We start from the raw sequence: 25,556 nt of genomic DNA, 5'->3' as shown, positions 1-25,556 counted from the left end.
ATTTTAAGTATACATATCAAATAACTGACTGTATTATCAGTATACGTATAAGCATACATATCAAATAACTGACTGTATTATAAGTATACATATAAGTATACATATCAAATAATTGACTTATTTTAAGTATACATATCAAATAACTGACTGTATTATCAGTATACGTATAAGCATACATATCAAATAACTGACTGTATTATAAGTATACATATAAGCATACATATCAAATAACTGACTGTATTATAAGTATACATATCAAAATAACTGACTGTTTACACGCATTATCCAAACACTCGTGATATCGGTAAAACCAGGGTAATTCCTGGCGGCACCATCGTGCCTAGTCCATTACCGATCACTAAGCACTAAATATACATATTTCCACAAAGTTGGAATCTTCCATAAGAACTCTGTCTGTGAGTGGTTTGCCAAACTGGAGCCTTCTCTTCCTACCATCATTCAGTATAGCGAAAAGCTTACCGTTCGTACTGTATGAGTTCTTTACACACTGAAGTTTATACTGCTGGTTGAACTTCGCGAGATCCTCGAAAACCATATATCCAGTCTTCTTCAGTTTTGAGCGGGCTTTGATGACCACTTTTCCTTTTTTTTCGATGCGTAAACTTGACGAAAACGTTTCTCGTTTTTAGCTCACCTGGCCCGAAGGGCCAAGTGAGCTTATGCCATGGTGCGGCGTCCGTCTTCCGTCCGTCCGTCGTCCGGCGTCAATATTTTACTTCAAACAACTTCTTCTCAATAACCAAAGGGCCTATGATAACGATATTTAGCCAGAAGCAAACTGTGATGAAGGGCTACCAAGTTTGTTAAAATGAATGACCTTCATAGTGTTTCAAGGTCACAGGGGTCAATTGTCTTAAAAACCTTTAAACCACTTCTTCTCAATAACCAAAAGGCCTATGATGATGATATTTGGCCAGAAGCAAACTGGGATGGAGGACACCAAGTTTGTTTAAATCAATATACTTCACCTATTTTCAAGGTCACCGGGGTCAAATATGTTAAAAAACTTTAAACAACTTCTTCTGAATAACCAAAAGTCGCAGGATGACGATATTTGGCCAGTGGCATGCTGGGATAAAGGGCTACCAAATTTGTTCAAATGTATGACCTTAACCTATTTTCAAGGTCACAGGGGTTAATTGTCTTAAAAAATCTTTAAACCACTTCTTCTCAATAACCAAAAGGCATATGATGATGATATTTGGCCAGTAGCATGCTGGAATAAAAGGCTACCAAGTTTGTTCAAATAAATGACCTTCATCTATTTTCAAAGTCACAGGGGTCAATTGTCTTAAAAAAATCTTTAAACAACTTCTTCTCAATAACTGAGAGGCTTAGGATAATGATATTTTGCCAGTAGCATGCTTAGATAAAGGGCTACCAAGTTTGTTCAAATGAATGGCCCTTATTAATTTTCAAGGTCACAGTGGTCAATTGTCTTAAAAAACCTTTAAACAACTTCTTCTCGATAACCGAAAACCCTAGGATGATGCTATTTGGCCAGTAGCATGCTGTGATGAAGGGCTACAAAGTTTGTTCAAATGAATAACCTTGACCAACTTTGAAGGTCACAGGGGTCAAATGTATTAAAATCTTCAAACAACTTCTTCTCAGAAACCAAAATACCCATGGTACTGATATTGGGCCTGTAGCACGCTGTGATAAAGGGCTTCCAAATTTGTTGAAATGAACGGCCTTCATCCATTTTCAAGGTCACCGGGGTCAATTGTCTTAAAAAGTCTTTAAACAACTTCTTCTGAATAACAAAGAGACCTACGATAATGATATTTGGCCAATAACATGCTAGGATGAAGGGCTACCATGTTTGTTCAAATGAATGACTTTTATATATATTCAAGGTCACAGTGGTCAAATATGTTAAAAACCTTTAAAAAACTTCTTCTCGATAACCGAAAACCCTAGGATGATGCTATTTGGCCAGTAGCATGCTGTAACGAAGGGCTACCAAGTTTGTTCAAATGAATGACCTTGACCAACTTTGAAGGTCACAGGGGTCAAATGTCTTAAAATCTTCAAACAACTTCTTCTTAATAACCAAAAGGCCCAGGGTATTATTTTCCAGTTCCAGTTCGAACACTCTCCCTTTGAGTTCTTCAACCAGTTCTCTATTTTCCGCTCATATGGTTTCTTTTAACTTCTTCATCTTGGAATCAATGTCTTCCTATGTCATGAGTGTAGTTAACAAGGATGAAATCTCATCGAGTCTGTCCTCAATATTCTTATCCGCTCCACTGGTCTTAACCCCGGCTTCTCCTCCCATACTATGCTTTCTGCTGGCAATAGTTTCCACTGAATATTGCCTATATAACGTTCACAGCTATAGTCAACATATACAACTCCATCTATAGCTATAGTATAGTGTGCTGTAAGTAGTAGTCACTAGGGAGTGTATCATGCCATTGTCCGAAAATTCCAAGAAACAGATACTGATAAGGGAAAAGCTATCAACTTATGTAGTATGTAATCCAGAAAATAAACTACGAAACGTCTAATAATATATGAGAAAAAACACTATTTTGTCGGAGATCCAGAAAAAGGACTACCTAGGTCCAGCGTGACCTTGACCTTCCATAACATGAATATTCATATCTGGAGTTAAAGAGGTAAATTTCTATGTGTGTAGCTGAGAAGTAAATATTACCAGTAAATAAGAAGGGCCAAACAATTGCAGTGAGGATGACATATTCAGCAATAATATATGAGATATGAAATGTATGCCTTATGATGACTTTACTCCACAAGCATACATGTACTATGGAAACAACTCTTTTTCTACAATTTAATTTTTGAATTATGAGTTTATATACAAAATAGAATACCAATGCAAAAATAGAATACTAATGCATTCGTAATTCAGTCTCAAAGTGGACATTGATTGAGCAAAATTAAATCCAAAAGGAGATTTACATTGAGTTCATTGAAAAGTACGAAGGGAATAAGACCCAATGACCGGCGTCTTCTGCTTCATTGGCGTCACCTAAGAAGTAAATACACATACTTAATATCCTTATTATTTGAAGGAAAAGGGGTATAATGAAGTGTTAGGAATTGAATAAAGGTAATCATCGATAAATTTTAACTTTAAAAAAGTTGTTTTAAAAAAAACGATGTACATTAATGCTAATGAATTTAAAAGAAGAAGAAAAAGAAGAAGAAGAAGAAGAAGAAGGAGAAGAGACGTTTGCTGTGTGTTTAAGTTCTTGATTGAGTAACATATTTATATGCGACATCTTATTTTCATTTTTTACATAGTATTGAACATTTTTTTAACAAGTGTTTCCCCACAGTTTAGACTTACGAAAAACAAATAAAATACAAATGATAGCAAAATATTACGCTATGTATTTACATTAAATTTGAATCAATAATGAATAAATTAATAAACAACAAAAACAAATCGAATGAAAAATTAACAAATGTATACGTATTATCTTAACTTGTACAATCGGTTCCTTAAAGCATACATACATGTACGCCAACTAAAAATATTAAGTAAATTCATATAAAATACAGATTTCCAGTGGTTATATTTCTACTCATTCACCGATTTTCTTCCGTTATCAAGTACATTTGCAGATATAAATTATATTGATTGACAGATCAGTACTTATAAATAGAAAACTACGTTTGCTGAAAAGTTTACGATTGAGTGAAACCGTGGGACTTTAGCTGTCAAATGTAGTTTTTGCTTGACAAGACAAATGTCAATGCAACCATCAGTACTGTTTTTTCCATGGACACCAACCCATTGAATAGGGCATTTCCGTTGTTGACAGGGCGGTCCGCTTGTGGGCCGTTGCAAAGGTCTGTTTGGCAGAAGGTTCCACACACTAGCATGCCATTTCCAGTCATTGAAATACCACACACAGATCTGTTGTTGGCTTGGATATTCGCAATCGTGTATCCGGCACTTGGACGGGATTTATCACTGCATCCCCTGATAAAGCCGACTGTTTTACCTAAAATAAAGATGTATTAAACTACTGCTAGACAGTGAAATGTATTAATCGTTGGCGATTTGCAGGTTTGTTGAACAAATATAGACAAAAATATGCAAATAAAAACCACAGAACAATTAGGAGTTTTCAAAGACATTTTTAATAATATTTGTTCAATAGCTGAACACGGAAAATAGAAAGTTAGTCTATTTCAACATGTATTTACAGTAGTGCTTTAATAAACAAATACAATACTCCACTCATAGTATTTGTTTCTTGTTAGTATCAATGTGTCCTTATCATAATACAGGGATTGACATTTTATACATACACAATGGATTGTATGTAATGATACCATTGTGAACAGAATATCGTAAATGGCGAAATGTAAACAAAACTATCTGAAAACCGATGAAACTGGGGTAGAATATGGACATAATATATATCATTTATCTGGAGATCCCTTGGAAAACTACAAGAAATAAAGGCCCAGACGTCATCTGCATTATGTTTCATCATTGTTACATTTACAAAGTGGGACCTGGGTAGTGGTAACGAAGTTGCATGTACACTATTGAAAAGTCTTTTTAAACATGTGAAGTGAAATCAAGGATGTTTCAAACAAGAAAGGGAAAGTTAACTTCCAAAATCATCGATTTCAATATTGTTTCTTGAGTCATGACTTTCGATATTGTGTGTTTCTGGTTGAATATTATTAAATAAGAATACAGTCAATCTACGTGATGACATAAATATGGAATAGTTTTTTTAACTGTTATGACAACAATTTAAGACTGTTCTTCAAAAATTATATTGTAAAGGGAAAAAAAGAAAAGATAATCTGAGTTTTAAACTTTTTAACAACACAATAACACTTCAAAATAAAGAAAAAAACATAGGGATTGGTATCGTTGTAAATTTAAACATATGATACAGTATCGGCGTTATACATGCAAGGGTCTTACCGCTTTGAGTGATCTCCTGCACAGTGCAATACTCCTCATCACACAGTTGTAGGTATGTGTAGTGCGACGTGTTTAAATGCAATACGGATGAGATGTTGGACAGGTACATTTCTTCGATGAATTCTTTTTCCATTCCTTCAATGTCAGTTCGACATTTGCCATCATTCACTGAGTCGCTGCACTGGTAGCACAGCAGACACTCTGTATTTAAAACATAAATATATACATATGTTCTAACAAGGATACATGAAAATGCCATATTTGACATCAGGAGGATATTAAATCAATATCTTGAAGATCAGTATGCCATCCACAGAAACTGATTACTGCAGCTTATCAGAAAATCAATCAATTAGCATTGACGTAAGAAGCCTATATAAAAAATCTGCCTCAAACGCAAGAAGTAATTTATAGCACAGAGTTAACCACGAATAATTTAATTGATTACTTCCCTTGTCATTGCATACCACCACCGTTGTTATGTCTCCTTTTCTCTTACGTTTATTAATACTTCCTACTCGATACATTTTAACCAAACACTGAGGTTAACGTCAAAGGTCACCTCGTTTACCATGTGCAGTATCTATATACAATTTTCGATGGCAATTTATGTAACAGTGGCTGAAATATGTTCTAGACATCGTTATTTCAGTATTTGAAATTAAGGTAAAAGGTTCAATTCAGACCACAGGGACACCATTTAAGGATGCAACACACAACTTTACAATGGTGTACATATAGACAAACTTTGGTCCCAATTCATGACACAACGCCTGAGATATACGTTGGAAACCATTGTTAGTCCAGTTGTAATAGCCGAATTTATTCTGAACGAAGCTGAAAGTAGCTGGAACAAAATGATTTAATGCGATTTCATTAAGTGTATGATGTACTGATTACCATCTGAAAAATTGAAGATCTTCGCATTGACAGAACAATGATTTCCAGAGGTGATAGGCCATTGGGTGAATATGATATCCTGATTACTTAAACAGTCACAACTGACGCAAACTTATTGTTTTCTATTGTCATATCATGATATACCATACATAATATGTTCATGTATTAATGCTGAATAAAGTATTAAAAGTATAAATTACACACATTTTTCATCTATAATAAGGCATTTCATTTTATCAGTATTTGGGATCAAGGTCAAAGATCAAACTGAGGACATACTGATCTAATGATAAGATATAATACACCGGCTTCCCATGATGCACCTATACACAAAGTGTGATGCCGATGTGCACCCCCATCCACACACACGTTGTAACTACTCGGCTGAGATATGCTCTGAAAACCACAGTCGGTAAGAATGGACAGACAACGCCAATTATCTAGAACATAGCCCCGACCTCGTGGAAGCGGAGGTATACATAATACATTTGTCCATAAAACACCGAGTATGTACACGATATTACCAATTATTTAGTTAACCCGGGTTAAAACGTTGAAGAAGGTTGTAAAAGGTCATATATACAGAGTAAGTAAATGTTGTACTTTATGCACACACATGTAATAATACTTTGTCTTAAAGACAAAATCACCTTTATAGTTATAGCAGTACTAGTATTACGTCTACATTAAATATACAGGTATATCATTATATTATTAGTACATGATAGTAAATCGTTTTCTGTATATTCATTTTGAAAAAAAATTGCAAGCATGTAGATGTAAATGTAGTAACTATGACAGTAAATCAGAAAAAAATACTATAGATATATGTATTGTCTCATTTATGATGGGTAACGATGTACTGTTGTTACAGGAATGAAGATATGAATTCCAACAAAACATTTCTTTAAAAACAATTAAATATGGAGGTATCATCATTTACTTTTCTACAGGTAAGTTTAACCTGTCTGAACCCTGTAGCTAGCACAGGAGAAACTGGAGTTGAAATGCCCCGATCGCGAGGGTGTGTGTATAACACAATGTATAGGGTCTGAGGTCAAATTATATTTACCTCCTGATCAGAACGGCGTTTTCTCAGTTCCTCCACTTTTTAAAATAATATAGGGAGACGAATGTTGTTAGTAGGATTATAGTCTGTATATAAGTAGTATTGGCAGTATTTTCTTAAGACAACTTGGGTTTAACGAACTTTATTAAATTACACATCTTTAGGTTGAGCTTAACCTTTTATCTATATAGTGTCATGTCATGACATAGGATGTTTCTGATTTTTTCTTTTCTTGACTTGTTTATATAAAACAAAGAAGCGAATTACTCTATTGATGTCGTGTTATAGAAAACATTTCATGAAATGTATAAAATTATAGGAAAACTTACAACATTTTACATATCACATAACAGATACTGAAATATGATATTACTGGTAGTATGAAATATTCAGATGAATGATTCTTTCTTTTCTCTTTCAATTTTCATATCACAAAGGAACCCATTTCATTATAAACAATTTTTGAAATACAATGTATGTACTTCAGTCTTTTAAACTTTGGTAAACACTGTAGTGCACTGGGGTTAACATCGTAGTGCACTGGAGTTAACATTGAAGTGAACTGGAGTTAACATCGTAGTGCACTGGAGTTAACACTGAAGTGAACTGGAGTTAACATCGTAGTGCTCTGGAGTTAACATCGTATTGCACTGGGGTTAACATTGAAGTGACCTGGAGTTAACATCGTAGGGCACTGGGGTTAACATTGAAGTGATCTGGAGTTAACATCGTATTGCACTGGAGTTAACCTCGTAGTGCACTGGATTTAACATCGTAGTGCACTGGATTTAACATCGTAGTGCTCTGGAGTTAACACTGAAGTGAACTGGAGTTATCATCGTAGTGCTGTGGAGTTAACATCGTAGTGCACTGGGGTTAACATCGTAGTGCACTGGGGTTAACATTGAAGTGAACTGGAGTTAACATCGTAGTGCACTGGAGTTAACATCGTAGTGCACTGGAGTTAACATCGTAGTGCTCTGGGGTTAACATTGAAGTGCACCGGAGTTAACATCGTAGTACACTGGAGTTAACACCGTAGTGCACTGGAGATAACATCGTAGTGCCCTGGAGTTAACATCGTAGTGCACTGGGGTTAACATCGTAGTGCACTGGAGTTAACATTGAAGTGAACTGGAGTTCACACTGAAGTGAACTTGATAAAGTGTACTTATAAACATACTTGGTATGTTTTGTCTAGTGCACTTCCTTGTTCACTACGTGTGCACTATGAAGTGCACTAGATACCAAGTTAAGTTTGCTCCCAACTGTAGCAGTTTGTACCAGGTTACACTTGTATGGTAGATACGAATCTGACATACATACATGATATATCATGTGAGGTTTTAAATCACAAATGCTATCCATAATAAAGTGATCAACTTGTTATCATGTAATAACAAAGGGTTGGCAGTGTCACCCAACCCACACAGATCTAGGGTCATCATTCACTGCTAAGTCAATCCATAAAGCATTACACTAGAAATTACGATGTTTAAGATACAACAGAGCACATACATATTGTGGTTGTATATACTAATTATTATTATTTTTCCATATTATTCCCGACAACTGATTGGCAAGGAATGCGTCACGTGTCCACCAATAAAAACCGATAATGACTTGGAGCGCGTGATTTTTGTTGAAGGACTGGGTGTTTCTAAAAATAGAATTATGACGCGACTCCAAACAAACGCATCGTCCAGCTTCCGTAGATTTTTGAGGTGATTTTTTTTTCAGATTGCTAACATTACTGTTTTGAAAATAATAAAACAAATTGTAGCCTTTGACTTCGGTCGATACCTGGATTTATCGACCCGAGAAAAGATATATTGACCTCGGACTGCGGCCTCTGTCAATATATCTTTTCTCGGGTCGATAAATCCAGGTATAGCCAAAGGCTATATATAATTGAATAATATTTACTCTTTGTCCATTGTAAAATAATATTCAAACGTCAAATATTTATTGTATTTTACAATTATCACCAGATTTTGTTTCTATATCTGATATTGTCTTGATCATATTAAATTGTTCTTATTTCTGTATTGCTTCCGGCTCCAGTCAATAAAAATGAATGTGTTGTTCTTGTTTACCTATACTCAACATCCACGTATGATATAACGTAGTACAAAGTTGTTTTTGTGTATTATACTTGCGTTTATTTAGCAAACATAGGTAAATTGTGTTGTGGAGTTTTTCATTCTATGCTGACGTCATAATGATCCCATTTGGAAAAAGTAGATAAAATACATAATTATGATTTGTTTTTCAAATCGATGGCTTAATTATTACGAGATAGATTAACCATAAGTTTGTAGTCCTACATTATATAAATACTTACCTCCGCTTCCAAAGTATCCTATAAACACCAGAAGGGTAAGCGCTATAAAATGTCGGTTACAACACTCCTTTCCAGTCGACATCTTAATCGTGTTATTTTACAAAACTCGTTCAACATACTGCACTACCCAGGGTGCACACTTATTCATGTAAGTGGTCGATATTATTGATTTAAACTTTATCTTTGTCTGATATCATTAAACAAACATCTAACCTGTAACTATTACTTTCAACGTACTCTAGTACAGCGTAAACACAGCCTAACTTCCTCATTTTTATCAACATTTGAAAATATTATAGATACTGTATATGTATTTCAGTATATATTGTTATTCTTATGTATAAAGGTCATAAAGTTATTGTTGTTCGTTTCGAGGAGCAATAAAATACAAAATAAAACAAAGATCTTGAATTATTTCAACTATATTTTACAGCAAATACTTAAAACATTATCTTTGAGGACGATAAATATCGTATATGTAAATCCAAAAACTAATTGAATCGACATTTGTCTTCCCGCTATATATACTAAATATACTATATTTGTACTATTCATAGGAAACTTCCTGAACAAATTCACTGGACTTTACTGTAAGGGTTAATACAAACCATATCCTGGTATTCCCCAACTGAACGGTTATTATTTAGCCAGGAAAATAGTTTTTAAACACTCATATATGTATCGTTTTGTTCAGCATGTTATAAAAAATGTGTTAATGCAAAAGAAACAAGAGGCACATGGACCTTAACGGTCACCTGAGTCCTACAGTTTTTTGTTGTTGTTGTTGAAATATGTACCAATTTGAGTAAAAAAGGTAAGTATAACGTTAACCTAAGTTTGTCAGGACCATGAGCTGATCATTCCTAGACCGAGTTTCAGTTAGATCGGCCTATTAGAACTTGTTTTTAAGTTTGAAATAGTTATTTTCAAAATGGCGGCCGTAGCGGCCCTATTGGATTTCTGATCGACCCGAAAAATAACAACACTTTGTCAGGTGAAAAAGTGGATCATTCCTACCAGCTTTCAGTTCAATCGGCCCCGCACAATTTGACTTTAAGTTTGAAATAGTTTTTCAAAATGGCGGCCGTAGCGGCCATATTGGATTTCTGATCGACCCGAAAAATAACAACACTTTGTCAGGACAATAAGTGGATCATTCCTACCAACTTTCAGTTCAATCGGCCCAACAGAATTTGACTTTAAGTTTGAAATAGTTTTTCAAAATGGCGGCCATGGCGGCCATATTGGAGATCTGATTGACTCGAAAAATAACAACACTTTGTCAGGACCATGAGTTGATCATTCCTACCAAGTGTCAGTTTAATCGGCCCAGCAGAATTTTACTTTAAGTTTGAAATAGTTTTTCAAAATGGCGGCCGTGTCGGCTGTATTGAATTTCTGATCGACCCGAAAAATAACAACACTTGGTCAGGAAGATGTCAGTAACCTTCCCATGAAATATTAATAAAACCCCTTTACCAGTAATTCAGCTTAGGTTAAAAATGTAAAATGTTAACGGATGACGGACGATGGACGACAACGGACGAAGACGGATAGCAATAGGTCACTTGAGCTAAAGCTCAGGTGACCAAAAAAGCTATCATTTCTGCAAAATCAATGCAATATACTGCATATCATATCTATTAAAACTAGTTTCATAAATATTTTTTCTTATAAATTGTCTCTCTTTGAACAAATGATTATGAAAAGTTGTCCTTTATATGATATATGCTCTATCGCACAAAATTGTTCTGTTTATAATAAACAACATACACTTCACTCGAAAAACAACAACAAAAACTAGAATCCAGAAGTAAACCTTTTAATTATTTGTTTTGTATACAGTTATTTTTATTTTATTCACCATAATAGAGTTTAAAAACGTATCTATCCTGATAGTCTCTATAGCTTAATTAATCTATTTTATTTTTATCCGATCACAGGGATACCCACTTTGACTTACGAGAAGACGATCAACATGTCTGGTTACCTGGTTTGTAATCTGTGTTAAGATGTACTAATACTAAAACCTCTAAGCAATAAAAATATCTGTAACAAATAAAATATTGGTTTTGTTCAAGCTGCCAAATAAGAGAAGACATGCTTTGTCAGCAAATGATAGCGATAAATTTAAACAATCATATCAGTTTTATAGACGTCATTTTGGTCAAGATTTACAACTAACTAACTGCGTATCAGCGGTAATGCCGTAGACAAGTCGAACAGGAAGTACTTCACAGGTATCGTGAGTTTGTAGTGTATTGCCAATATACAGTATAACATATTCCTTAATAATAATTATTGTTTTGATCTTAACGCGTATTAAACATTGACAGAAAACTTTTTTGGAAACTAGAAATACAGTAATATAAAATAGCATTTCAATGGATAGAATGTAAGCTGTATGTGATATTTGTTATGCAATCATTTAGAACAAAAAAAACTCCAACACAACGCTGTGATTAACAGTAACGAAGAAATGACCGGCTGACCATTACCAACATCAGCAACAATCGGACCATTACACAGGTTTCCTTCACATAGAGTTATACATACGATACCAACTTGCCATTTGAAAGCACACGTTGTGAAATTGTTTTTATTGAAGGTCATGTTTTGAAATCGATCCACGTTATTAATCGATATTCTCACACCGTCGCTGCATTCCCGGATGTAAGCAAACATCACACCTGAAGGAAAAAGTATGCTGTTAAATGAAATATCTATGTGTTTACATCAAATCTTCTGTTTGAAAAAGAAATAAAAAGTTCACAGCACTATGTTTTCATATATTCCGTATCAATAGTGTCATTTACAAATTCTCCTGAACCCATATGAACTTGAAAGTCGATAGACTACATTTTCAGCTCAAGGAAATGCAGTTATGTAAGTTTCGTGATTTGATTATGATTTTGCAATGTAACATATTATTCAATAACGTAAAAGCATTGTTATAGGCCCGTGAATCTGTAGCATGGTTAAGGACAATTATTTAAGTGAGTTCTCAATACTCCATACCCGACGGCAAGATATTGATACCGCCATTATGTAAGTGAGCTAATATTGCTGTAGACTCGACTGTCATCTAGCCTGTGAAACAACCATTAGGTTGTGTGTTAATATTGTTCTAGGTCTGGTTATAATGTAGCTTACTGTCTGTACTGGTGAGATAATATTACTCTGCTCTTATATACAATGGTATATATTATTTTATAACCATCAGTAGAATATCCGGAATTGACCGTTTTATGTATCATCATATTCCGTCTCCGTATCTTGTTTCTATATTTATTATTTACTTTCTGTTTCCGGAAATAAAAATGAAAAACTGAAGAGTGAAGCTGTTTCGATTCATCTCTTAATTATCCTCTCACCCAGTACACTGCGCCCAGATGTAATATACCTCAAGGTACAGCTATTATTCAAATGTGACTGAGGCGCAATTGTATTAAAGCCTATGAAAGTGCCAGGACATAATCGTCTGTGTGAAAAGAACAAATAGACTGAGATGACACAGAGATTAAGGGAAAAGTCAGGATAAACGCTGTTGGACGAACGCTGTCGAGAACATTGACTCGGGCGATTGAAGCACTTCAAGCAATTTCTGTTGTTGTCACGGAACACGAGTCACTTACCAAAAACAACGCTATACTTGCATTCATATTAACTCCTTTTTGCGTATTACTAATTTATTTCATAGTATATATCAGACATTACAGGATCCAATAAAACCAGAATTGAACTACAGCGAGACACCGTGCATGCTGTATCTCGGCAGTTTAAATAGAAATAAGCGTTAGTAAGTTTTATCAGTTACTTTCTGTAAGCGATACTGTGAAAGTGTGTATTGTCGCTATTTGGTGACTCCTATTTAAATTATTCAAATGAATAGGAAACTGTTTAAGACCGTATATTATATATACATAAATACTCACTTTTGTCTTCAATACGTTCGATAACGCAATAGTTTTGTTCTGGAGGACAGGTCTTGATGTATTCTAGGTAAGAGTCGTTCTTAAGGGTCTCGTTGTTTTGTTTCCAGATCTGGTTTGATTTAACAAGGTCGGCTGTGTTCCTCTGACATGGTCCGTCCATCTGTGTATCGGCACACTGATAACATGTCAGGCACTCTGTTTTTAAACAAAGAAATATTAATGTTATTTTTTGGTCTAAGAGAACACATTTGATTCAAGATATAAAAACACATACTTTAATGTACCGAAATACCATGTGATTAAATTAACACAATCTAAATAAATATGATTGAGAATAATGACTACTTTACCTGTACTTGGAGGTAAGACCAACAACAAGGACATCAACATGAGGAGAACCATGGCTGTGTAGGGTGTCGTCCCCTCCCAGAAAGTAGAATATAAAAGCAGTCAAATAAATGATGTTGCCCTTTCAAAGATTCAATATATCTTAAGCTTATGTAAATTTTCTTGTTTCAAGTAGTCAAGTTTATTGCCCCATATCGGGTCTTGTAAATCATACAGGTACAGATTACCCCGTACGGAAATAGTTTCACCAGGTATTTAAATGGGGCTCTCAGTAATACGCCTTAACAAACATGAAAATGGATAATTTTAACAATTCGCGCAGCAAGGATTTTTATTATTGAATACAGTCAAACTTAATTCTAACGACTTCCGTTTATATTACAATATTGCTCTAAAAATAGTAAAATACGCATCACACCGTTGGACCTACAGAGTTTTAACTGGTCAAAAGTAATACCTGTTCATAACGACAGCCACACCTGTGTTACACACCACCTGTCTATGTGTATCATCTGTCTATAACTACAGCCTAACATGTCTAAGAGAACACACGTATACATGTACCGCCGATATCTATGTACAACAAGTCAAACCTGCCTTCACAATAGTTACATATATCCTACAGTTAACCCATACACATGCATACATTTCTGTAATACTACCTGTCTACGTTTTCCACCCGTCTGTATTAAATACCTGTCTGTAACTACTAACGGTTTGTATATACCTTAACCACTTGTCTTTAGCTAGCGGTTTAATTATCTTCCAAATGTACATTTGGGTTTATCTGCAACCTTTCTATACACACAATTTGTGGATATTCATTGACAGGAGGGTTTGTTTATAGTATCATTAGTTTTGAAGCTGGAGCCATTCGTGTCCTTACTCACCACTACTGACCGAGTACTTGAACCAACCATGTTTTGTCTATGCATAAACACTGCACAACCTTACAATCTCGAACATGAAGAAATATATACAGGGAAACCTCTTGGATTGCCAATATTTTCCGTGTTTTGCATAAATTCATGTTAAACATATATCGCCAAGTTATAGCATGGCAATCGTCAACGATCACAGTACCACATACCTACTGTCAAAACAGGCTCAGATCAAATATCAGGGGGTTGGTTTTGTAGTTGTCAGTTGTCAGCTCCAAATTGACAAAGTTATCATGATAAATGTATCGACTAGTTTATGAATAGATACCGTATTGGCTTGTTATGTTATCAGAACCGCATTCTGATTATTATCAAGATGACTAATAGGGAATAAACAACAAAGTTCTTCATAATTAGATCAAAACGTAAAGCCGATATCAAAATACTGTACATTGTATATATATATACAGATTTGCGAGACAAACTCATCAGATATAGAATCATGTAAGGCTTGAATAACGATTTGTTTACCTGGAATGGCTAAGCAGATAGAGGGAAATGGTATCATTTTTGTATTATTTGTTTAGAATGTAAATTTGCCAATAAACCGGAACTGAGAGTACCAACCCGCATACATAGAGGACACTAGGGGTGTGTGGGTTTTCGGTAGGGCTGAAGATATGGTACTATATGATTATGTAGTAGAGACAGACTACTATTTGATTAGGTAGTAGAGAAAGACTCCTATTTGATTATGTAGTAGAGACAGACTACTATTTTATCAGGTAGTAGAGACAGACTACTATTTGATTGGGTAGTAGAGAAAGACTACTATTTGATTATGTAGTAGAGACAGCCTACTATATGATTATGTAGTAGAGACAGACTACTATTTGATCAGGTAGGAGAGACAGACTACTATTTGATTATGTAGTAGAGACAGCCTACTATATGATTATGTAGTAGAGACAGACTACTATTTGATCAGGTAGTAGAGACAGACTACTATTTGATTATGTAGTAGAGACAGACTATTCTCCTACAACTAACAGATTTATCTCCCGTTTTGCCGGTGCTAGATTTATCTGTCTCCGCCCTAGGGTTGAGACAGGGGGGATTCCCCTTTTCCAACAATGGCATGACGTCACTTCAACAATACAATGACGTCACGTCAACAATCCATTAACAAATTGCCTGTATGTGTTTTGGGTCCATGTTTACCTTTATTTCACATTAAAATACTGTTAGATATGGGAGAAAAATAATCAATCGCTACTGGTTTTTTTAGATAGAGAAATCTCAACCCTCGGACTAAGATTTTTTGTCCAGAACTCGGCAAGCCTCGTTCTGGACAAAAAATCTAAGTCCTCGGGTTGAGATTTCTCTATCTTACACAACCAGTAGCGATAGATTCTATTACTGTATGGTTATGTAGTAGAGACAGACTACTATTTGATTATGTAGTATAGACACACTACTATTTGATTTTATCGCACCTCGGACAAAAATGTCCAAAATCCATTGGTTTAGAGCTGTCACGTGGTGACCCTCTAATTTTCTATATAGGGTCAGTAGGATTCCATTATAGGGCAATATGGCCGCCCACTGCTCACCGCTTCAAAACTAAAACAACAGATACCGGGTACCTGAATATTCTGAAAATGATACAATGCTCACCGTAATTCCCATTCGCTACATTGTATCGTAAAATGATAGGAGTTGCTTCCCCTACGCCAGGCAAAATTAGTAAGACGCTGTCGCAAGCGACCGTCTTTTGTTTTAGCGTGGGTGCCGTCCCCTTATCTAAGCGTTTCGGTGACATTGAGAGACAACAGCACAACAACAACATGGAAAGATTTGGGCAGACGACAACGGAAGAAATAGACAAGAAGCGACTAAACAGTCAGTCTGCCGAAACGCAAAAGGCCAACAAGACGTGTGTGAAGTGTTTTAAGGATTATCTCATGGAGAAACATCAGGATGTGGATTTTGAAGGCTATGTCGCAGCGAGGTTAGACGAAATTTGTTAAATATTCATGTTGTTTTGTTATGCATTACATCACTCGGGCTCCGCCCTCGCCCCCTATAAATCTTACTGACCCTCTATGGTTCTGTAGAGGGTCAGTAACTGACTTTAAAACTAATAATGTAGTAGAGAAAGACTACTATATGATTATGTAGTAGAGAAAGACTACTATTTGATTATGTAGTAGAGACAGACTACTATTTGATTATGTAGTAGAGAAAGACTACTATTTGATTATGTAGTAGAGACAGACTACTATTTGATTAGCTAGTTGAGACAGACTACTATTTGATTAGGTAGTAGAGACAGACTACTATATGATTATGTAGTAGAGACAGACTACTATATGATTATGTAGTAGAGACAGACTACTATATGATTATGTAGTAGAGACAGACTACTATATGATTATGTAGTAGAGACAGACTACTATATGATTATGTAGTAGAGACAGACTACTATATGATTATGTAGTAGAGACAGACTACTATATGATTATGTAGTAGAGACAGACTACTATATGATTATGTAGTAGAGACAGACTACTATATGATTATGTAGTAGAGACAGACTACTATATGATTATGTAGTAGAGACAGACTACTATATGATTATGTAGTAGAGACAGACTACTATATGATTATGTAGTAGAGACAGACTACTATATGATTATGTAGTAGAGACAGACTACTATATGATTATGTAGTAGAGACAGACTACTATATGATTATGTAGTAGAGACAGACTACTATATGATTATGTAGTAGAGACAGACTACTATATGATTATGTAGTAGAGACAGACTACTATATGATTATGTAGTAGAGACAGACTACTATATGATTATGTAGTAGAGACAGACTACTATATGATTATGTAGTAGAGACAGACTACTATATGATTATGTAGTAGAGACAGACTACTATATGATTATGTAGTAGAGACAGACTACTATATGATTATGTAGTAGAGACAGACTACTATATGATTATGTAGTAGAGACAGACTACTATATGATTATGTAGTAGAGACAGACTACTATATGATTATGTAGTAGAGACAGACTACTATATGATTATGTAGTAGAGACAGACTACTATATGATTATGTAGTAGAGACAGACTACTATATGATTATGTAGTAGAGACAGACTACTATATGATTATGTAGTAGAGACAGACTACTATATGATTATGTAGTAGAGACAGACTACTATATGATTATGTAGTAGAGACAGACTACTATATGATTATGTAGTAGAGACAGACTACTATATGATTATGTAGTAGAGACAGACTACTATATGATTATGTAGTAGAGACAGACTACTATATGATTATGTAGTAGAGACAGACTACTATATGATTATGTAGTAGAGACAGACTACTATATGATTATGTAGTAGAGACAGACTACTATATGATTATGTAGTAGAGACAGACTACTATATGATTATGTAGTAGAGACAGACTACTATATGATTATGTAGTAGAGACAGACTACTATATGATTATGTAGTAGAGACAGACTACTATATGATTATGTAGTAGAGACAGACTACTATATGATTATGTAGTAGAGACAGACTACTATATGATTATGTAGTAGAGACAGACTACTATATGATTATGTAGTAGAGACAGACTACTATATGATTATGTAGTAGAGACAGACTACTATATGATTATGTAGTAGAGACAGACTACTATATGATTATGTAGTAGAGACAGACTACTATATGATTATGTAGTAGAGACAGACTACTATATGATTATGTAGTAGAGACAGACTACTATATGATTATGTAGTAGAGACAGACTACTATATGATTATGTAGTAGAGACAGACTACTATATGATTATGTAGTAGAGACAGACTACTATATGATTATGTAGTAGAGACAGACTACTATATGATTATGTAGTAGAGACAGACTACTATATGATTATGTAGTAGAGACAGACTACTATATGATTATGTAGTAGAGACAGACTACTATATGATTATGTAGTAGAGACAGACTACTATATGATTATGTAGTAGAGACAGACTACTATATGATTATGTAGTAGAGACAGACTACTATATGATTATGTAGTAGAGACAGACTACTATATGATTATGTAGTAGAGACAGACTACTATATGATTATGTAGTAGAGACAGACTACTATATGATTATGTAGTAGAGACAGACTACTATATGATTATGTAGTAGAGACAGACTACTATATGATTATGTAGTAGAGACAGACTACTATATGATTATGTAGTAGAGACAGACTACTATATGATTATGTAGTAGAGACAGACTACTATATGATTATGTAGTAGAGACAGACTACTATATGATTATGTAGTAGAGACAGACTACTATATGATTATGTAGTAGAGACAGACTACTATATGATTATGTAGTAGAGACAGACTACTATATGATTATGTAGTAGAGACAGACTACTATATGATTATGTAGTAGAGACAGACTACTATATGATTATGTAGTAGAGACAGACTACTATATGATTATGTAGTAGAGACAGACTACTATATGATTATGTAGTAGAGACAGACTACTATATGATTATGTAGTAGAGACAGACTACTATATGATTATGTAGTAGAGACAGACTACTATATGATTATGTAGTAGAGACAGACTACTATATGATTATGTAGTAGAGACAGACTACTATATGATTATGTAGTAGAGACAGACTACTATATGATTATGTAGTAGAGACAGACTACTATATGATTATGTAGTAGAGACAGACTACTATATGATTATGTAGTCGAGACAGACTACTATATGATTATGTAGTAGAGACAGACTACTATTCCAGCTTTTTGAACTGACAAAACTGCCAATGGTCATGACATTCCAGCTGAAATAAAAAGATAACGGGCCACAGTACTCATCAATTCAATTCCAAAAGAGGAAGGAGGATAGGGGGTCGAGAATATTAAGTCGAGGTCAACTTTCATTTCTCTCAAAGAAAGCACTCACAGAAAGACCATAAACGATAATAATCGCATCCTGCAGAAAGCTTAAACGGGTGAAAAAGATACCTGTTTTAGCTTGTTGGAATTTAATAAAAGAACAGCACAACTGTTAAGAGTCGACAGCTCGAATCTCTTTTTACTGTGAGACGGTAAAATTCCAACCAGTTNGGGGGGGGGGGGGGGGGGGGGGGGGGGGGGGGGGGAGTACCAGGAGAAGACCAACATATATCTACAGTAGTTTCTACCTAAATGTCCACATTGTGAACGAATCAGATTTAGATTTTTTTACCAAACGTATTACAATTAAAGTTCAAAATTCGTTGACATTGACATGAATGAAAACTTTATCAATGAAACAAGTCATCAATATGGCAGCACAGACGGAGAGTACAAAACCGACAAATCCAGAGCACAAAGTCTCCAAAGTGGTTAGAACCCAAGGTCGTGCGAGGAAAACTATCTAATTATGTTGATAATGCGTCTTTATAGGCAGAATAACCCATGAGTGAGAACAAAAGTGTGGCAGTCTCTCCAGGTTATTGTCTAGGTTAGTATTCTCCTCTCTCTGCTACACGTTTATTAATTGTGGTGGAAGAATTCATCCAGTTTCTGAAATTTGGGTCCGATGTGGGTTCGATGTTCGATGAGGAAAACAAAGAAATTTATTTTGTTCCATTATCAAAAATGGTTAAAGGGACTATTTTGGTTTACATATTCGATAATTGCGTATACTACTCTCATTTTAATTCCACGTCCAGTTGGTATTGAATATATTGCGCGAAGCGAACTGTAGTCTTTCGTGACGGAGACGGCAATGTAGCTAAACAGGGAGATTAAATACCTTGAAAACGAGGCAAGCCATGGGGTTGCACAGAAATTGAGCAGACACATCTAGAAACAGACAAAATAAAGTTTGATTCAGACTTTCCATTGCCGGTGCTTGACACTGGCAGGTAATAAGGTCACATAACACGAATAGTCATCATTATACGCGTACGGCGACGATTACCACACGTTACCCGGTTGTTGATTGCTTTACAATGACATAGGGTTCTGAATACTATCGGATTGGTTATTGAAACAAAACTATTTACTGTAAAACTGGTCACATAATTAGTTGTGTGTATATTTGTCAACAACACGTACTAGAATGCAGTGTGAGGCACCATAAGGTGTACTGTTGTTTGCAGTGTATACGTATAGTAAAAAATGAAAATAATGCCAATTCTATTAATGAAACGAGTCACCTATGTTGTGATGTTATTTATAAAAGTAAGGTCAAAGCCTATGGAGATTTAACATTAGCATCGGCTCCCGCTTGGACTTTCAATAAATGATAAATCCAAAAAGGTATGGGTGTAGGAAGCTTTAATTAGGAACAGTTAGTTTCAGAATTCATTTTATGATAAATGGGACCTCATTGACCAAGACCTGTGTCACACTGACAGTGTGGGTGTTAAAGGTGTGGTAATACAATTCCTCCTAGAACATTTAAATGACACAATTGCTATAACATTTTATCATCATCGTGTGCAACATATTCCAACTGTTATCTCTCTACCGAATATTACATTATTTCAAGAAAGAATTAGGGCTTTTCACCAACTGGTGATAAGACCTATTGGTTTTTGTTATGTTTCTTATTATTCTTATTCTTCTTCCATGATTTTGTATGCAGCTAATCTTTTGATTATTAACAGATAAGTTAATAGTCTTTCAAGGATATTGTAGGCCAAGTTCTAAAGGCTAACAAACAAAACAACAATGCTCAGGAAACGTTTTTGTGTTCAAGGTCAACTTAGGGTTTTTGGTAGGGGTCAGAGTTAAAATTCACTATATTGGGTAACACACTTTACAAATCTTCTTCTTAAGTTCCACGAGACTCAGGTCTTGATATTTATCATTTAAGATGCTGAGACGTTTAGCTATCAGGTTTGAAAAAAATGGTTAACCTTGATTAACTGTCAAGGTCACAGAGGTCAAATGTTTAAAAAAAGCTTATTTTGTTTTAAACCAAAATATTTCGACAATTAGTTCAGGCATTTACCTGATATATTAGTATGGTGTGGAGGGTGTGAATTCGCATACTTTTCTCAGGAAACATTTTTGTCTCAGAGGTCACTTAGTAGGGGTCAATGTTCAGATGCACTATATTGGGTAACTACCTCTTAAGAGTTTTATCTCAAGTTCTAGGAGGTCTACAGTCTTAATATTTGATCTGATAATTGCTTAGATGTTTAGCAATCAGATTTGAAAAAGCAGTTGACCTTGATAAATTTTTAAGGTCACAACGGTCAAACATTTAAAAAATCTCAAATTTCTTTACACCATTATATTTCGAAAATTGTTTCAGTCATTTACATTGTATTTTAGTACAGTGTGAAAGGAATGGAACTGCATTTTTTCTCAGGTTTCAAAGGTCAACTTACGGTTTTCGGCAGGGGTCAAGTTTCAACTACACTATTTTGGGTTACTAGCTTTAAAAGTCTTCTGTTAACGTTCTACGAGGCCTAGAGTCTTGCTATTGGATATGCAGGGTGCTGAGATGTTTGGCTATCAGGTTTGAGAAAATAGTTTACTTTAATAGGTCAAAAGTTCAAAAAAAATTCCATTAAACCAAAATATTTCGAAAATTGTTTCAGACATTTATAATATATTATGGTTATGATGTTCTACGTTCTACGAGGACTAAAGTCTCGTAGAGTGCTCACAATTTTCTTAGGAAACATTGTTGTGTCAAAAGTCAACTTTCGGTTATCAATAGGGGTCAAATTTCGAATGTGCTATTTCAAGGTAACACCTTTTAAAACTTCTTTGAAAGTTCTATAAAGTCTAGAGTATTGATATTTGATCTGTAACAAGCCCACGTGACTGTCTACCGTGTTTGAAAAAATGGTTCACATCTATCTACTATAAAGGTCAAAAGTTTCAAACATGAGAAAAACCACTTAAGGATCCCCGTCCCAGCCAGAGCAAAACACTAAAGATTTTCACTGTCGTTTTTCAGTGTTAGAGTCACCTGCCCCTGATTACCATGTCGACAATGTTGTTATCTTCCCTTGAATAGATTTCGTTTGAATAACGTTTTGACTACAGAGTTGTGTCCCTTGCGTTGAAAATCTCCAATCGCGAAAGTGTGGGCAAAAAAAGCTGTCGTAACTATGTAAACAACGTCGTGGCGGTGAGGGCCGACATGCAAACCCGACGTTAAATCGGCCGCTTTAAATGTAAACTAAACGCATTTACTGACAATGATAACGACAACGATGTCAAGTATCAACTGCTAGACCACGACTATGCGACGAAACAAAGTGACACTCGTTCACAGATTGAAGAGACGCTGGCTACTGAGGCCCCTACTAAGCTTACTGGCAATTTTACTGATGAGCCGACACCGACGTCCGATGATGATCCCTCCAGTACTAGTGATCACGAATACGTCAATAACTTTTTAACATGGTCGCAGGGAAGACGAGTGGTTGAACTCGCGATTTTATCTGAATACCTGGACCAGAAAGGTTGTAAGGAATGCGGAACTAGGCTACGGTTGTGCAATACCCGACAGGAAAGACATTTTGGCCTGGGAAGTATTTTATACATCACAATAGTCAGGATTATATTCTATATTTGTTATTGCATGGTATGTTATTTGCCTATTATGTAGAAATTTATTGTTGTGAAAAGTATGTGAAACTTTGTTATTGTTGTTCATTGTGACATTTTTGCTATGACACAGTAAAGTACATTGTTTGTTATAATGTTATTCATACACAATGTGTAATTTTGTTTTATATTGGTTATTTGAAGTAATTTTGATGGGTGGTAATGCCTACTGTATTATATTCGTTTATAGAAAGTGCTATGTTGTATGTTGTAAATTGTGTATATGACTTTTTGGGATTTAGAATTATTATTGGTACAAATGTAAGAGTTGTCTCTCTTTTTTGTTTATTTTTTTTTGTATCTTTATAATTTTTTGTATGATAAATAAGTCCGCAAGACATTTATTTTTTGTCACCTATATTTTCTTCTCGTTGTCCTAAACGTGTTGCATTGACACTCGGAATTTTATTGATTCATGTAACGGGCATTTTAGTTTGTTTTAGTATTATTGTAAGAAATATACTCAGTTTTTTGTGTTTTGTTCATCAATATTGACATTGTTATTATTTTTTATGTGTTTTCTTTCAAATAAATGTATTTTGTTTCATTTTATTCCATTGAAAAACAAAATCGAATAAAAAATCGAAATTTCATAATGTCCCCCAAAACGACCCGATGCCTCATTACATTTTCAGGCGGAGGGACGGGGATCCGTAAGGATAATAAGGAAGAGGCCTAAGCACATGACATTTGGCAAGGAGCATTCATAAATGAAGAGCTTAATGCGATTTCAATGAATGACCTTGACAAACGTCGAATGAAATTTTAACAATGAAAATCCAATTTCAATCATTTTTCTCGAATTTAATAATTGTGTATGAGGGTTTTCAGTACTTTGATTTATACTGAATGAAAAACAAAGCTTACTTTCAGTACTATGGTTGATATTATCGTTTTCTTTACAGATAATTAAGCAGAAAAGTTTTTGAAATTTCATTACTAATGAGAAAATCTCACTTTTTGACACTGTCAATATGTCTGTATGGGATAAATATGAATAAGGTGTGTTTGCGCGTTCAAAACCTTATATTTAATATGTGTGTGCTCGTCAAAAACTTTTATATATATACACAATACATCTCCAGCACACACGCAGACATACACACATAGGGAGATGTTAGCCAGGTGGCATATGACTAGTAGTTAGCGCATGATAAGGCACCTCCTGCGAATTCCTCAAAAATTGTATATCCTAATTGTATTAATTGTATATCTATGTACTGTAAAGCGCTTTAAAGTGGTTAGCTAGATAGGGCGCTATATCGAATGTTCAATATTATTTTTTTTATTTTTTTTATATATGTATGTTATATACGGCAATATGTAGCGATCGTACCGCATTAGTGGTGTGCTTCGGAAAGGGAGTCAGGAATTACATCCCTTTACATAACATAAAGTTGGAGATAAGAAAATAATTTAGCTTGGGTGGGGGCCGGGAGAGAGCCGGAGGACGATGAGGAACACGGTAAAGATGGTGAACATTGTGAAAGATGTCAAAAGTGGGCTAAATATAGCCAGTGCTGTTAACAGCAACATTACAACAAACTCAGACTACATATTAGTTATCTACAGTAGTCGTCATAACTACATACCCAGTCTACATATTAGTTATCTACAATAGTCGTCATTACAACATACTCAGTCTACATATTAGTTATCTACAGTAGTCGTCATTACAACATACTCAGTCTACATATTAGTAATGTACAGTAGTCGTCATTACAACATACTCAGACTACATATTAGTAATATACAGTAGACGTCATTACAACATACTCAGTCTACATATTAGTAATGTACAGTAGTCGTCATTACAACATACTCAGTCTACATATTAGTAATCTACAGTAGTCGTCATTACAACATACTCAGTCTACATATTAGTAATGTACAGTAGTCGTCATTACAACATACTCAGTCTACATATTAGTAATCTACAGTAGTCGTCATTACAACATACTCAGTCTACATATTAGTAATCTACAGTAGTCGTCATTACAACATACTCAGTCTACATATTAGTAATGTACAGTAGTCGTCATAACAACATACTCAGTCTACATATTAGTAATCTACAGTAGTCGTCATTACAACATACTCAGTCTACATATTAGTAATATACAGTAGTCGTCATTACAACATACTCAGTCTACATATTAGTAATATACAGTAGTCGTCATTACAACATACTCAGTCTACATATTAGTTATCTACAGTAGTCGTCATAACTACATACTCAGTCTACATATTAGTAATGTACAGTAGTCGTCATTACAACAGACTCAGTCTACATATTAGTAATATACAGTAGTAGTCATAACTACATACTCAGGCTACATATTAGTAATGTACAGTAGTCGTCATTACAACAGACTCAGACTACATATTAGTAATATACAGTAGTAGTCATAACTACATACTCAGTCTACATATTAGTAAT

General features: G+C 34.8%; 2 protein-coding genes across 2 annotated transcripts; both read right to left on the bottom strand.

Annotated features, from left to right (window-relative positions):
• Positions 1-3,446: 3,446 nt before the first annotated feature.
• LOC110457280 lies at positions 3,447-9,395 on the bottom strand. The gene is made up of 3 exons (XM_021508488.1): positions 9,259-9,395; positions 4,946-5,146; positions 3,447-4,001 (listed from the first exon to the last, which is right to left on the bottom strand). Exons 1-3 carry the CDS (start codon positions 9,338-9,340, stop codon positions 3,715-3,717), a joined length of 570 nt encoding a protein of 189 aa, XP_021364163.1. The 5' UTR covers positions 9,341-9,395; the 3' UTR covers positions 3,447-3,714.
• Positions 9,396-11,066: 1,671 nt separating this feature from the next.
• LOC110457271 lies at positions 11,067-13,665 on the bottom strand. Its single transcript, XM_021508476.1, has 3 exons — positions 13,544-13,665; positions 13,194-13,388; positions 11,067-11,948 (listed from the first exon to the last, which is right to left on the bottom strand). Exons 1-3 carry the CDS (start codon positions 13,593-13,595, stop codon positions 11,683-11,685), a joined length of 513 nt encoding a protein of 170 aa, XP_021364151.1. The 5' UTR covers positions 13,596-13,665; the 3' UTR covers positions 11,067-11,682.
• Between the last annotated feature and the right edge of the window lie 11,891 nt (positions 13,666-25,556).

The sequence above is a fragment of the Mizuhopecten yessoensis genome, unplaced genomic scaffold (assembly GCF_002113885.1).
Source record: "Mizuhopecten yessoensis strain PY_sf001 unplaced genomic scaffold, ASM211388v2 scaffold1127, whole genome shotgun sequence".
Lineage (NCBI taxonomy): Eukaryota > Metazoa > Mollusca > Bivalvia > Pectinida > Pectinidae > Mizuhopecten > Mizuhopecten yessoensis.
This window is presented reverse-complemented; position numbering and strand designations above follow the sequence as displayed.

Excerpts from the sequence above, each read along its gene's own strand:
- LOC110457280 (XM_021508488.1), bottom strand. The coding sequence starts at position 9,340 with ATGTCGACTGGAAAGGAGTGTTGTAACCGACATTTTATAGCGCTTACC. Across the intron at positions 5,147-9,258 it reads AGGATACTTTGGAAGCGGAG|AGTGTCTGCTGTGCTACCAG; the intron begins GTAAGTATTTAT and ends TTTTAAATACAG. Across the intron at positions 4,002-4,945 it reads GCAGGAGATCACTCAAAGCG|GTAAAACAGTCGGCTTTATC; the intron begins GTAAGACCCTTG and ends TCTTTATTTTAG.
- LOC110457271 (XM_021508476.1), bottom strand. The coding sequence starts at position 13,595 with ATGGTTCTCCTCATGTTGATGTCCTTGTTGTTGGTCTTACCTCCAAGT. Across the intron at positions 13,389-13,543 it reads GGTCTTACCTCCAAGTACAG|AGTGCCTGACATGTTATCAG; the intron begins GTAAAGTAGTCA and ends GTTTAAAAACAG. Across the intron at positions 11,949-13,193 it reads CGAACGTATTGAAGACAAAA|GTGTGATGTTTGCTTACATC; the intron begins GTGAGTATTTAT and ends TTTTTCCTTCAG.